This window comes from Nesoenas mayeri, assembly GCF_963082525.1.
Source record: "Nesoenas mayeri genome assembly, chromosome: Z".
In the NCBI taxonomy this organism is placed as follows: domain Eukaryota; kingdom Metazoa; phylum Chordata; class Aves; order Columbiformes; family Columbidae; genus Nesoenas; species Nesoenas mayeri.
The window spans coordinates 1,428,687-1,444,389 of record NC_137542.1 but is presented as its reverse complement, the minus strand read 5'-3'; the positions used below and the strand labels follow the sequence as shown (position 1 = coordinate 1,444,389).

General features: G+C 39.0%; 1 protein-coding gene across 1 annotated transcript in view; it reads right to left on the bottom strand.

Moving 5' to 3' along the window:
* MCTP1 (multiple C2 and transmembrane domain containing 1) overlaps nucleotides 1–15,703 on the bottom strand; it is a 273,536-nt gene that overhangs the window by 51,741 nt on the left and 206,092 nt on the right. The window contains exon 16 of the mRNA XM_080362212.1: nucleotides 941–1,060. Within this exon, the coding sequence (XP_080218338.1) occupies nucleotides 941–1,060 (120 nt within the window). The remainder of the gene's footprint in view (nucleotides 1–940; nucleotides 1,061–15,703) is intronic.

Here is a 15,703-nt window from a genome sequence, read left to right as displayed (position 1 = left end):
TTGACAGGAGTGCACTCCATCATCTACAGGTCATTGACAGAGATACTAAGCGGGACAGGTCCTGTGCACTATGGTACTCCACTTGTTAGTGCTCCTCTTGTTAGTACTCCACTTGTTAGCAACCTCCATTAACCACTACTCTTCAAGATCAAGTATCTAACCTGTTGGTTTTTGTTTCCACCCATCCATTTATCCAACCAGATCATAACGTCCTAGACAGCACACTGCTTTTGGGACATGAAAACTGATACACACATCAAATTCATGCAGATCAGCAGTAAAATGCATGCAAATTCCTTAAGATGCCTCGATACTAGGAAATCTGCACAGCACAGAACACAATTTGAACTTTTCATATGTACTTCTGAAAATCTGCTTTTATTATTAATAAATGTCAGTTATTAGTAAATGTTTGCTACTTTATATTCCCAACTACGTTCATTTAATTAAATGATGGCACTAGATGAGGAGAACAAAATAAGAAAAGGCTTATATTAAGCTCAATGTTAATGATAAACTGTGAAATCCAATAAACTGTGATAAATTCTGAAACTGTTAACAAATTGGAACAATTTTAACCTTTAACTTCAATATGTGAAATATAAATGCAACATAAGGACTTAGCCACACAAAACCATTTTAAAAGAATTTTCCTTCTCCTGACCAATAAATCTCTCATCTCTGCTCCCACACAAACCAGATTCTGAGGCTGGTACATGTTCTACTGCACTTTTACACGACATTTTCAACAAAAACAGGCACATTTATTGGACAGGTGGAGAAACATTAAATTGCAGGTGGGAAAAGTGTCCATCGAGCATTGTGAACTATTTTCAAAAAGATGTCATATTTAAAAAAATGTATTAAAACTCAGTTGCAAAATTTTATCTAGTTAAAAAAAGAAAAGGACATGTATGCACTTGAAGAAGAGAAGACTTACTGTATCATGTTGCCTGTTATCTTTCCCTGATACGATCAAGAAGTAGTTCCATGCCAGCAGCAACAACAAAGCCAGTGGTATCATGTAGAGCTCAAAGTTCCAGACCACAAAAAGAAAAAGCTAGAAGACAGAGCAGAGAAAAAAAAGTGAATCAAATCAGCATTACATTAAACTCTTGTGCACAGTTAAGACCAACAAATTAAAATGATTCTAAAGAAACCCACTTTTCCTTGGGCAGGAAAGTGGTTTAACCACTTACCTGCATGAAACAACTGCTACACTTCCCATTGCCTTGTACCTTAATTCTTGCAAAAGGAAAACAGTGTAGTCTAAGAAGAATATTATTTTTTCTCATAAAATAATGCTTATGTGGATGAAATAATGCAAAATGGCATAAAATTAAGATCACAAAGCAAGAAAGAAAAGGTTAATTATTTCCACAGATAGAAATAAATTTGCTGTTTAGAAGGAAGAACTTGGTCAGTTTGTAGTAATGTCACACAAACAAGCAGAAGTAAATATAACAACTAAATCTAAAAAAACCACCATTTTGTACAGAAAACTAGCTAAAAATCACACTGAAAGCTAAAAACGTACAACTATTTTAGTGAAAGCATGGTAAAACTGTACTGAGCACAGATTCGTAGAAAATAGGATTTAAAGGAATGCTGTTGCTGCTGCAAAACTACTGGTTTGTAGGAAAGAACTGTTTGGAATTAGATGGAATTTTCCTTATGAACAAACCCCACCTCATTTTAGCCACCTTTAGCCATAACTTGGGTTTGTTTTCTTCTAATATGTCAAAAACCAAACCTGGAAGTGTTATAGCAAACCACACCATGTACCACAGATGGCTATATACCTAGAAACCTTGCTATGCCTTTTTCATCCAAATAGTTAAGTTTTTCAATATTGGTGTTTTTCCTACCTACTAAAATAAATGAAGGTGTTGCAATACAGAACTAGCAAACCTAAATCAATACCAATACCTAGGCAAACTAAAAAAAGGCTTGTTTTCCCAAATCAGTTACCAAGATGTATATAAAGCCGAGTAAGAAGAAAACAGGGATTTTAATAGTCTTCTGATGGATTTTTGTTTAGTGATAAAACAAAATGCTCTTATTAAATATATATTAAAAAGTCTGTATTTTAAGTAATGTCCCGTCTCAAGATGTAACATCCCATCTCAACTTAGCCACCTGCTTGCTTTCACTGAGTGCTATGTATACGGAAATCCTATGAGAGTGCAAGACAAACGTGATAAATACTAAAAGAACTGAAAAAGCAGTGTGTGTGACATGTGTAAGAGAATATTGAGACTTCTAACAGTTAATACTTTATTTGAAAGAAAAGTGTCTTATTTTTAGGTTGCTTAGTTTAAAAGGAAATCTGTTATAAATGGTAATGAACAACAAGTTTGAAAGTCCTTCTGTAAGATTGTTAATCACCCTTCTGAGAGCAAGATCTAAGGGGATTTGATGCAATAAATTTGATATAGTCAGCTTACAGTGGAATTTACATCTTGAAAACAAAAACCCCTTGTATCCTTTAACTCCAGAAGTGCCCTCAGTCAGTGGATAAATGCTGAAGAAGGTTTGGAGGTCGCCAAACAACACCCAAGTATCCGAAAAGCAAATACTAGAGATGAATTGCTGAGAAGTGGCAATGCATACCATCTTTCTTACAGTCTTATCTGAACTTTTGTTAGAAAGACAGAAAGAAAATCAAGTAATATCCAAATAATCCCCGGAGAAAAAGAAGCCAAAAACCTAGGGAGCCTCAGGAGGTACAGACCTGACCAGAGACTGAAGACCATGGTCATTGTGGACGTTGATCTCCAAAATGTAATTTTCTCATCCAAACACTCCTCACTTGAAGATCCTTTAGAGTATTAATTCCTTACAGTACTGTACTCTGTAGGCCACTAAAATGTTATATTAAGATACTACTTCTTCATGATTCTATGGACATACGTTTTGAAGAACTGCATGTTACACTGACTACCTCCTGTAGGTGATTTCACTGACCTGTCAGCTTCATTTCCACTTTGTCTGGATGAATTTTAACCTGTTCCTCCTTTCAGGCACCCATCTCAGCCTGGGACAAGGCAAACAGAGACTCTATATTTGCAAAACAGGTGAGATTTTTGCTGTGCAAGATCAGCAAAGTGATGGCACCATAAGCAAAATGGCCGCAATGTCCTCCCCAGAAGAGAAATGTACTCCCAAAACAAGCAGATTTTCAACATTATACAAAACTTTTAAGTAAACATGATCAACCCCAAAATCTGGTGCAGAATAGCAACAAAATCTGGGGGCTCAGTTCTTAGGCATGAAGGGCCTGACAGCTGAGGGAGAGGAAAGAAGGGAAGTTATACATAAAAAACTTTATTTCGTGCATGAAGGGGAAGAAAACCTACATATCCATTCATTAAATAACTATAGGATAAAAGAAATCTAGATAAACTAAGGAACAATCTTAAATGGGCAGTTCTGGGACTTGTCCATGCCTATAAAGCATCCAGTGGAACTTGGACTGTGTCTGGTATGATCTCCTCCAAAGAAATAATGGCTCTAACTCGTGTCTAAAAAAAGGATCCTCATCACTACTGAAACAAGCCAACTATTTTAAGGGAGGAGTGGGAGTCTCAAAGGTTACAGTTTAATATAGCTGCCATTTCCCACATAGAAGACTATAAGGGAGGACTTTTTTTCTTCTCCCCCATGAGATCAAGATTTTCAGAGTCACAGGCATGAACTGGCCATTTACAATATCACATCAGTTGATACTCTTAGTGAGAGACAGAGGCATTAAATGATCATTCAGGGAGACACATGACACTATCCCTGGTGTACAACACTTCAAAAAATAATTTAAGTTAGAATATTGAATATCCTATTCTTTTGCAAACTACAGTATATTTTAAAAAGAAATCTCATCCAAAATGATTAACACTTCCTACTGTTCAGAAAAAAAGCCTGCCCTTTCAGACTAGCAGCTGTGGATCATTAGCTTTCCAGTGATGAGATGTGTTTGATGAGTATTTTTCTTTCTAATTAAGAGATGAGATTCTCTATTTGACTCTCTCTTCAGACAGAAGTGAAGAGAAAGATTTCTGCCTGTGTGGAAAGGCCATATTCCACAGAACAATTATTTCAGATTTCTTTTTATCTACCTCCACCCAATTCCATTTCATTTTTAACAGAGCCCTGTTTGCACCCACAGACTATGCAGCATTAACCCTTGTGCTTCCCAGCTCTTTTTATTTTTCCTCTGGCTTCTGTTTTGACAGAAGACACTGACCCACATCCTCAGACGCGGGTGAGAGCTGGTGGGGCAGGGGCACCTCCATGGTGAAGCAACCAGCCAGCCCCAGGCTGACGTGAGACCCTCCGAGATCTGCACTCAGGAGCTGGAATGTCTTTTTTGGCAGCTCGGGGACACACGGCCATTCCCACCACTGCCATGTCACACAGGCCATGCCACCCACTCCATGGCCTTCTCTTCAAGTCACGGCTTGCTCTCATAATTTTCAAAGAGAATCCTTACAGCCTCATTTACCTATTACCCAAGTCCTTGCATTATACACATTACCCAACCCCTCACCACCCTGAAAATGCAAATGTTTAAGAATCATAGAATTGTTTAGGTTGGAAAAGAACTTTGGAATCATTCAGTCCCACTGTTACCCCAACCGTCACACTAGCCTATGTCCTTGAACCATAGAATCACTTCAGTTGGAAGAGACCCCCAGGATCCTTGAGTCACACCAGAATCTAACCTAACCCCAGCACTAAACCATGTCCCTAAGAACCTCATCTACACATCTTTTAAATGCCTCCAGGGCCGGTGACTCCAGCACTGCCCTGGGCAGCCTGTTCAATGCCCCACAGCCCTTTGGGGAAGAAATTGTTCCCCAGATCCAACCTCAACCTCCCCTGGTGCAACTTGAGGCCGTTTCCTCTGCTCCTGGCGCTTGTTCCTGGGGAGCAGAGCCCGACCCCCCTGGCTCCAAGCTCCTTTCAGGCAGTTCAGAGATCAGAAGGTCTCCCCTCAGCTCCTGTTCTCCAGCTGAACCCCCCAGGTCCCTCAGCCGCTCTATCACACTTGTGCTCCAGCCCCTCACCAGCTCCGTTCCCTTCTCTCCACTCGCTCCAGCACCTCAAGGCCTTTCTTGGCGTGAGGGGCCCAGAACTGCCACCAGGATTCGAGGTTTGTCCTCCCCAGTGCCCAGCACAGAGGGACGATGTTGGCTGCACGGTTTTTGGCACAATCACTGAGAGGGCTGAGGCCTGCAGCTCCAAACACTGCGCTCTCAGCACAAGATCATCCATTTGCCCTTTAAGCTTAAAAAGACAATCGTATTTCCTGAGGCTTTGTCCCTTGGTTGTGTTCTCAGTAGACTGGAAAGAATGAAGGATAACCCACGTCTCTGCATGGCACAGACTGTCACCAAGTACTGCAGGTTTCAATGCTCCAGTGAAGTCCCGCACGGTGTTTACACTGTGAAATGCCTGAAAATACTTTTTTTTGTACCTTGGAGAGTCAGCAGCCTCTTCCATCACAAAACCAGTCAGTTACCTCTGGCGATCACGGCGCCTCTCATCCTGTATAACACTTCTATTATAAAAACTAAAAAGGAAGCATTTCCTTTAGCTGTATCAGATCCCAAGCACGCCTCTATTAATGTAAACTCTTATGGGAATATATTTCAAGCACGTTGCCCTCATTCAGGTAAGTCTGGAAGAAATGCGCCTTTTGAACATATTCTAAAGCATCCTCCAAGTTCTTTTTTTAGCAGTTTTGCAATTTCAGTTCCAATTACCTGAGTGGCAGGAGAAGGCAATCTGAAAGATTTGAGTCTTATACACATTATCTGTTACTCCGCTTTTTTGAATAGGCAAAAGTCAACTTGGAAATAGCAAAAGCGTGGAATGTGTAAAAAAAATGCAGAAAAAAATTCATTCCCACTGCATTATTTTGACAGATATTCAATGCAATGTTGAATTAGTGTTGGTTCTCCTTTTTAAATGCCTGAGATCTTTGTAGTCTCAGAACTGCTGAATAATTAGTGGGTTTGATCCTACAATAAGTTTTCCTTTAACACAGACACAAACTTAGAGGATTTCCTGCATCTTTTTTCTCTTCGCTGGAAGTAGAACAGACCAGTTCACTGTGATTTAGATTTTTACTCTCATTCCATATATTTATTTAATGTACAAGAAGAAAATGGAAGTAATTCCATGATAAATAAACATAATTATAATATTATCTAAGCACACTGCATGAAGTTATTACTTTAAATCCAGTCTCAATGAGGCTTTTGGTGTATTGAAAGACCTATGGTAGCTCTAGTTAGAGCATTTGGGCCCCATATCTAGAACAACATTCAGAAAAAAACAATAATAAATTTCTTACTGGGTCACTTCTGGTCATGTTTTTTTTTCCATGTCAAAAACCTGTACAACAAACCATGGTTCTATTTCATTGCTCTTCTTTCATCTAAGTATGGTGTATTGTTAGTTATTAAAGACACAATCCTGACAATTAGACATGACTCACTTGATGTGCTTCGACCCACCCAACTTGTTTTCAAACCGCATCTACAGCCAGACGATAGAGTTATTTCATCTGAAAAACCATCATAATGATATTATTGTTCGATCACGTCATAATGAGTCTTCACAAGATTATTCGCACCAAGAAAAAATTCTAGGTAAAAGCTCAGAAATTTTCATGTAATTTTTGTTTACTTTTTTAGTTCCAAATTTTAACTGATGTTTCACATAACTTTCCAGAAATACTATGACTCTGCATTGAGAATGACGACAATTCCAAGAACATGAACCCCAGAGCATGAATACAGCTCTATTCTAAACAGCACGTGAATTACCAATATAGAAGTCATATCGCTGTAACCAGTTTCACACAGCAAAAGTGAGGTGGAAATAAAGATGACAAACACCCCCGCTCCCACTCCCATTGTAAATATTTACAGAATGTGGAATCTTGGGTCATTTTTTTGCCTTAAGAGGTTCTGAGCTACATTATTACAGATGTGTAGTTAGTATCCAGGTTAAAAATATGAGCAAATTACAGTTCACTGAGGCCAGTCCCATACACACAAACTCCTACCATCCTCAGGGCACTTCAACACAGATTTGTTCTCTCAGACTGCTGAAACGCACACAAACTAAGAGAAATTGATAGCGTTTTCCATGTAAGCAATAACACCTGGTATCAAGTAACAAATGCCCAACTAGGACATACCAGATAAAAGGTATATCTGAGAATGGGATATTGGGTTCATGCAACCTCCAGCTCATTTTCATACTGTGTTTTCTGAACAATACCCAACTGTTTATGGAATGACCCATGTCTTTGTTTCCAGTGATACCACCTAGAAGACTGTCCTATGCATTCATTATTTTCCAAGTGAAAATGTTCTTTTAATGCCTGTCCCCAGACAGATCCTGCTTGCTTTAATATATAACTTTTGGGCTGACCTGTTCTTTATTAGCACAGAGGGTAATCACCAGCTGTAAGATTGAAGCCATTCTATAATTCAAGTTGTCCAGTTTTACTCTGGGCTTTTTAAAAGGATGTGCTTCAGGCCTCTCCCCATTGCACATACCTCTTTCCACCCCAAAAAACAATCTTGTACTTCTTAATTTCAAAAATTTGGCTAATAGTTACACATATAATCACACATGCCATTTCTGTTGGAAGTGTCATACTACAAGAGTTATTTCTAAAAAGTACATTTCACATTTCACTTTTTTTTTTCTTTTTTTCTCTCTTTTTTTTTTTTTTTTTTTTTTGCACACACAGATCTATGTCACAAATCCATATTTATGTTCCTTTTACACAAAAATGTGGAATCTGGTAGATTTCTCCTCTGTTACAGCCACACTGCTATGAGGGTTGGACTGTTGAAAGTGTAAATGTATGTGTTAATTTAGAAGGAAAATCTCAAGTGCTGACTTTGTGAGAAGAATAAAACCGCAACGTGGATCAAGCTAGATAACTACAGCTATTTATGTGTAATGGATTGCTCCCTTTCTTTTTTACAGCTTGAGCTACTGAGCAGGGTTGGCGGGTTTTGAACCTGCCTCCTGTTCCTCCCAAATCTTGAAGACTGTAAAATTAAATTGTCTGTTAAAAGTTGTTAAGCTGGGTACAGAGAAAAAACCACCATTTTCTATCTTTTTTGGTTTGCTGAGAATGGCTTCACTGTACATCCAAACAACAGATATACTCCCCAGACATCTGCACAGAAGCCATTCCAAATTCTGTGTTTTCATTTACATCCCGTACTGCATCAGATTAACTTTTTCTTCATTTGTGCCCTTAATATTCCATCCATTTTTGCAGGTCAAGGGAAATAATTCAGCATTTTAAGGCAAACACTATAAAAATTTAATATGGTAGAAATGGTCACCATCACTCAAACACTGGAAAATTAGAAGACTTGCAGACTTACTTTTTTAAAAAGAAAAATAAGTGATATACTTTATAAAGTTGAATGAGAACTACTTAACCTTCACAAATGTTTAAACTATGCTCATCTTCATTGGAACCACAGAAAAACTAAACAACCTGTCCTCGTAATTAATTCAACTACCATTGCAATAAATGGATTGTTAGGCTATTAGAAAGTCTGAATATCAAAAAGTAGGCCCTTTGGCTGCAGGAAAAACTACACTTTGCCAACTGTCTGTCTGAAGTGAAAGGGATAGCAATAAAATTTCGATAGTATGAGTCAAGACTAAAGGTACATGGTTAAAGGTACATGGTCAGTCTGTGATTTCAAGTGATAAAATGCAAAAATACTGATTTTTGGTTTGATAACTGCCCACATGTCCAGAGCAAACAGAAATATTGGATTCCATAGAAGAGCAGAGACACTTCCACAAGCTGTTCTGAAGGATCATTTCACAGACTGGAACTCTACTTATATTGAGGGTACTCTGGCTTGAACTTGTATTTAGGGCTTAATCTGATAATTTTGTTTCCACAACTATTTGGACATACCTGCATCGATACCTTGATTTCTCCCATGTCCAGGAGATGTCAATTGTTCACACACAAGAATTCTTGGCTGAGTCCATCCCTTCACTTGGAGCTGAAATTAAGGTTGAATCAAGCAATGATTTCCCCTGTCCACCCCCTTCTGTTCTGTCTCCTTAAAAATATTCTGATATGGGTTTGTCTGTGTGTTTTAGTTCTACATTTAAAAAGGCACCACAGAATAGCATGACAGGAAAATGACCAAGAGGCAGGACCATTGCTTTTCAAAATTATGAGAACATCCATTCACTAGAGCACTAATACACATAGAGATTCAAAATTCCCTATGATCTCTTTGAAATACTCTCACATATTAGGAGAAATTTCAGAAGGTGCCATGAAGTGTCACTTGATATCAAGTAACTTAGTCTATTGTTGGATTATTTTAAATTTTCAAGACTATCCATCAGTCAACCGTAGTGAGCTTTCCAGGCTGATTTTCATACTTGGGATTAACACCTGCTTAATTTTGTTGTTCTGCGATGTCTCTAGACTTAGTTGAGTATAATTGTAAAATAATCAATTAATAAAAGCCTAGGATTTGTTTGCTTTTCATTGACCATCCTTCCTTCAGTATATGTAGACTGACCTGCAAGTTCACACAATGTAAGAAAATGTCTTTCTACCTTTCAATGTTCTTCTTCATAAACAAATTCTAATGAACAATAATACATTTCAGCTACCTTACCACTCTTGGTGACTTCATCTCCCAGTCTGTCTCATAATTTTCGAGTTTTCTCCTTCACCAATCTCAAGAATTCCCCCCCAAACTTCAGTTCTGAAAACCTGCAGAGTTTTGTGCAGTTATCTCTAGCAACATGTGCCTGTTTCTCTTTGCAACTCTAATATTAATCTAGAGCTGACATTACTGACTTCTTGTTTCTTTACGGTGTTTTTCTCTATGGACATCGTGTAGTATCCCTCCCTTCTGCCTCAAATGATGTTTAAACTTACATAGATGCCAGAGATATCTACATGTTAGCATGCTAGGTATATATTTTTCTTCAGTATTTGTAGTTATAAGATAGGATAACTATAATTACGTTCTGCAATGCAAAACAAAACTCTCCAAGTTAATTTTTACTTGGCAGTTTTCTCCAGTAGCCTTAAGCAGATCCCAATGTTCACATCCTCCTAGGTAAAAGTTAAAAAATTGCATTGTAAATAACAGAATGACTGCTGCTATTAGCATCAACAGTATGAAATTTGAAATAATTCAATGGGATAAATATGACAGTATCTAGAATACAGTTCATGAAATGTAAAGTATCTTGTACATTTTCAGTTTGACTCTTTTCATTGTAAAACATAGTGCAATGGAGCGGAAAGATGGCTACAACAATCCCTTTACAATTTGGTGGAATCAGTCATGAATGAATAAATAAAAATAATTTAAAGAAAAACTGAGCAGTTATTACTGTGTCACCACTTGGTCTTTGGCTGAATTTACTTCTTCATGCTTCTGTTAAACATCTCTGGTCTGCAAAGCTCCTCTGAGGTGCATTTGAGGAGCAGCACCAGATTCATACAGCCCTTCCTAAAACAGCATCATCCTTAGACTATAACTTGTAATGTAATTTGTCAAGACAAAATTCAACAAAACAAGATGTTCTTTTTTATGATCCTAAGTGGAAAACTGTTTCCTGCTGCTTTTGTTGAGGCAATGCTTCTGCACGGAAAAGTGTATTTTCATGCTATGTAGAAAACAAACATACCCTTCCAATTGTTTCTCTGTAATAAATTTAACTATATTTATATTTCCACAACTACATTTAATCATATTTAGCACAGAGAGGTGTGCCCTGGCAACTTTCCTATTGTTTTTATAGTTACTTCTTTCCAGCCAGCACATGCTGCAACCCAAGCTGTCTCCCTTTTTACAATCATCTCTCTCCACGCTGTAGTAGCTTACGGAAAGTGGGTTGTGCACCCCAAATATATGATATTTCATAGAATCTACCTCACCTTCCAGTCGCTCATTGTTTCAGCAACATTACACTTCATTTATTTAGATGTCTGCCACTCCAAGATGTTTGGTCGCACTTTAACATAGAAATGTTCCACAGCTCTAACAAAACATTTATTGAGGCAGCAGCGTCATCAATAACATTTACTAACCAGTGAAGAATAGTACATTTTATGGACGCTCATTTCAAACCACATCCTTAAAAGGTGAATAGGGGAATGCAGAGTATTTTATTGCTACCTACTGAACAGTGTATCATCATTCTTAATAGCCATTGCTACATTCTCTTTTATATATATATTTTTTTTTCAAAATAACATAGCAATGAGAGCACTGGTGTCAAAACAAGGACAGATTGTGTGTGCGTGTGTGTGTGTGTGTTTTCAAAAATATTCTCCTTGAAAGGAGTGGAATCAGACAATTCACAAATTTGAGTGATCAGAACTGAAGATCTTTGGATTATAAGTATATGGTTTCTATACCTTAACACTCTATTCATGCCTCAGAATCTTTCAGTCAAACCAAAACACCTGAATATGGTATTACAGAAGCTCTCATTATTAAGTTGCCTACCACTTCCCATTCTAAAAGATTTTTTTGCAATTTTATAGAAGCTCTAATGCATTTATTAATCACAAAGGGACTTGGAAACGCAACAAGAAGTCATCCCTAGGGCAAAAGAAGTGCATTCTCTTTTCCAAACACAAAATCACTATTGCTTAGTTGATTTACACACTTGTGAAAAACCTCACTTGCCTGCTCACTTTTGTGTTGCTAGCAAGCCAAAATAACAATGACCTTGAAAGCCCATGATGCAGACTTGACCTTGTGATTCTCATAGCTGTATGGTATAATTACTGACCTTATATTTTTGTTAATATACAAGAGAGCAGACTTGAGGTTTGAGCAGACCTTCCTTCCTATGTCAACTCCTCCTTCCCTGACTCTTTCGCCTAAGCTTCTCTTGACATCAGGGGCAGTTGCACTGGGAGTTTTGGAAACCTATCAAGGTATATGGAGATGACCTGTCACGTTGAGGTGGACTGACGGTTTGTGAGCAGGACTGGGCTCTTCAGAACTGTGTCTCAGCGTTGACCACTTGTGGTCATGCTCTGCACAATGGCAGTGCTTGGCCAACACCTCCACAATAGTGGAGCTGTTTGCAAGACCCAGGAATTCAACTACGTCTTCTCTAGGAAAAGTGTGTCCCAGCAGGGTAGAGACCTCTCTACCCTTCTATGGTTGACACTCACCAGACCTCTGACCAGCTCTCATGGAAGTTCTTCCCTTATTTTCCACCTATTCTGCCTGTATCTAGCTCCCATGGAAAGGAAACCAGCTCACTGTCCGCTGCTGGGTCTCACCTTACCCAACTGCACCCTCCTCTTTTTCTCTTCTCTGCTCTCCTCCCAAGTTGTCATGATCCTCAGCAGAACCCTGCCTTGTCCCCTTTCCCATCCTTTCTAACGGGATAGTTGCCATTCCCTTCCTCCTTCTCTCCCCAAAAGCCCTGGTTTCAAATCAGAATACATCTTCCTTTACCTCACATGGAGGGCAACGAGGGGAGAAAGAATCATAGAATCCCAGAATGTCAGGGATGGGAAGGGACCTGGAAAGCTCATCCAGTGCAATCCCCCCATGGAGCAGGAACACCCAGCTGAGGTTACACAGGAAGGTGTCCAGGCGAGTTGGAATGTCTGCAGAGAAGGACACTCCACAACCCCCTGGGCAGCCTGGGCCAGGCTCTGACACCCTCACCCCAACAAGTTTCTTCTCAAATTTAAGTGGAACCTCCTGTGTTCCAGTTTGCACCCATTGCCCCTTGTCCTGTCCCTGGTTGTCACCAGCAGAGCCTGGCTCCATCCTCCTGACACTGCCCCTTTCCATATTGATCCCCAGGAATGAGTCCCCCCTCAGTGTCCTCTTGTCCAGCTCCAGAGCCCCAGCTCCCTCAGCCTTTCCTCACACGGGAGATGCTCCACTCCCTGCAGCATCTTGGTGGCTGCGCTGGACTCTCTGCAGCAGTTCCCTGTCCTGCTGGAACTGAGGGGCCACAGCTGGACACAATATTCCAGGTGTGGTCTCCCCAGGGCAGAGCAGAGGGGCAGGAGAACCTCTCTTTACCTGCTCAGCACACCCCTTCAAAGAAAACATGGGAGTTTTTCTATCTCTCACTTCCTGCATGTTTCCTTCCCCCACACTGGCTCTGAAAGACCATTTGCAGCCCTTGGTGCTTCAGGATGGAGCACCAAAGGGGAAAAGAGTGTGTACAAGATGGTGTCACCCTGATGGATACTTAATGTGTCTCTCACAATACACAGGCAAATTTGAGGCCAATGCGTGTCAGCGTGCAGGCGGAAAAGAACAGGTAAAACACTGACATCAGACATTGGCCCCTTTTTAGGAAGTTCTGGTAAGTTTAAAATTACAGGAATACATCCTCAAAACGGTTGCAGATATTTTAAGGTGCTAATATAATTTTTGTACGGCAGAAACAAATAAATTACGTTGCTGCTTTGGCTCAGAGAAAAGTTTCAACCCTAGAATTAGAAGACTGACAAAGTCAAAGGCAACCGAGGAATTACAGACAGATCTTAACCACAGAGAGCACCACTGAAATAAACTGCAATAAATACCAGGCAGAAAGAAGGAATTTGGGTGTATAACCAGAACAGGATCTGACTTATTGGAAAAAGTCTCTATGGAGATCTGAGATAATCACAAAAGCTGTCTTCCTCATTAACGGTTTCACAGCTGCACAGTTCGTCCAAAATAGAACAAACTGTCAAGAGTCCCTTCTTACAGTCTCTCTTCATATCCTAAAAGCACAAAACTTCTTCTTGGGTCTCTGAAAACCCTTAGTGGAATTTAACTAGGAAAGACATGTTGTTGTCTGATTCCACAGTAATTTTTTTCTTTAAATACTGGAGAGGTGGAAACCACTTTGCCTGTAAGATACCTCTAATGGCACCAAAAATGACACACATCAGCTAAAAATGTAAATGGATGAGCTCCAAATCAATAGATAAATACACATTTTGTGCATCTATAATTTTATATGTATGCACACACAGATACAACTATGTATTTACATAGCACAGTAATCTCTCCTCCACATCTTGTTTAATTCCATTTTTACACCTCTTACATAGGTCCTTTGGGCCACATACACCATTTAGTAACATCACTGTTGAGATGTGTTTTCTTTGCTCGGTACCTCATTTGATCATTTACATTCTTGCACAGTTAAGAATTGAGACACAGTAGAAAAACTGTGTATTACTTTTTACTTGTTCTGCCTGTGTGAAAATGATACATAACGTTTACTCTTTTTGAAAGGAAAACAACTCCAATTTTACAGGCAATGCTGGAAAATTTCACTTTGGTCTTATTCCTTTTGCTTTATTAGAGTACCCTGTTTTTGCTATGGGATTTCAGAATGTATAAGACAGTATTTAAGAGTCATGCATTTCTTGTTTTGGTGCCGCATCTACAGTTAACTAGTCAGTAGTTAATTTTGGAACCTTATACAAAGACATCAAGAAAAAGACTTTGCAGATATGGGTAAACATAGATAAAATTAAACATTTAGTAACAAATGGTTGATATTGTGCCGTCTTCTCTGAACTTTACAGGCTTTTTAATCATACTACAGGCAACAAATCTGGCTGGATGTCCTTTCATCCTGCAGCACATAAGTAAAATCATCCATGATCTATGTGAGCTTCTTAAGTCTATTTCATTACTGTCCAGAACATTTTAGCATAATTTTTTTCATTATTTAAATAGATCATCCAATACGTTATATCAAGGCCCACCGCAATTTAGTCTTCTATACTGAGATAATGTGAATAATTTAGTACTAAAGTGTTGTCACTAAGGTATAGAAACAATGCAAAAAGCACTTTTTTGAATAAAACAGGAACCTTGCAAAAGCATCACAGAACTTTTTCTACCTTTCCAGGCTTGCTTATGCTGCTTTTCTACCTGCAATTTCCCACCAATATTAACGAGCAGCACAACTTCCAAGAAACAAACTGCTGTGAAGTGTATTGACCACTACACAGGTTGGAAATAAATTAAATAAGGTGGTGGCCTAAGTCCCAAGACACAATCCCACCCAAGCGCTTTTGCAAGGCGCAGGAGTCACCGCCGTGTTCTCCAAGGCTTCACCCACTCCAGGAAATCTGGATAACTTATTTCACTTTTGCATTAGAGGGACAAAGCCATGTTCTGACAGGAGGAGACAGCACACCATGAGTGAGTTATTCACATTAACCTGCAAATAATTTCAGTCATGGCTGTACCTCCCTGAGCCTGTATTGCCTGGAGCGCTGCTTCTCAAGCTTCTGAAATGATAGGCCATTTCAAGTTATCACATTGTCTTCCTTTATCACCAAACTTTTAAATACGTGCTGTTTAATATGGGTTTATAACTGGGAATGGCTTGCTCTGGAAAGTGACTTGAAATCACAGCCTGAGAACTAGTGGTGTAACAAGTTATTATGCAGCACAATAGAAGATTGTAGAAGCAACAGAAGAAATGCAATCTGAAATAAAGGAGGCCGTAATAATAAAGTAAAAGACAGAAGTAATACCAGTAGTTATAAAAACATGCTGCAGCAAGAGACGTTTTGGAAAGTTGCATATACTCCTTATGTGTTAAAACAAATCAACCCGTGCAGTTACAAAAATAAAAGCAGTGTCAAAATCATGTCAGAAAATTA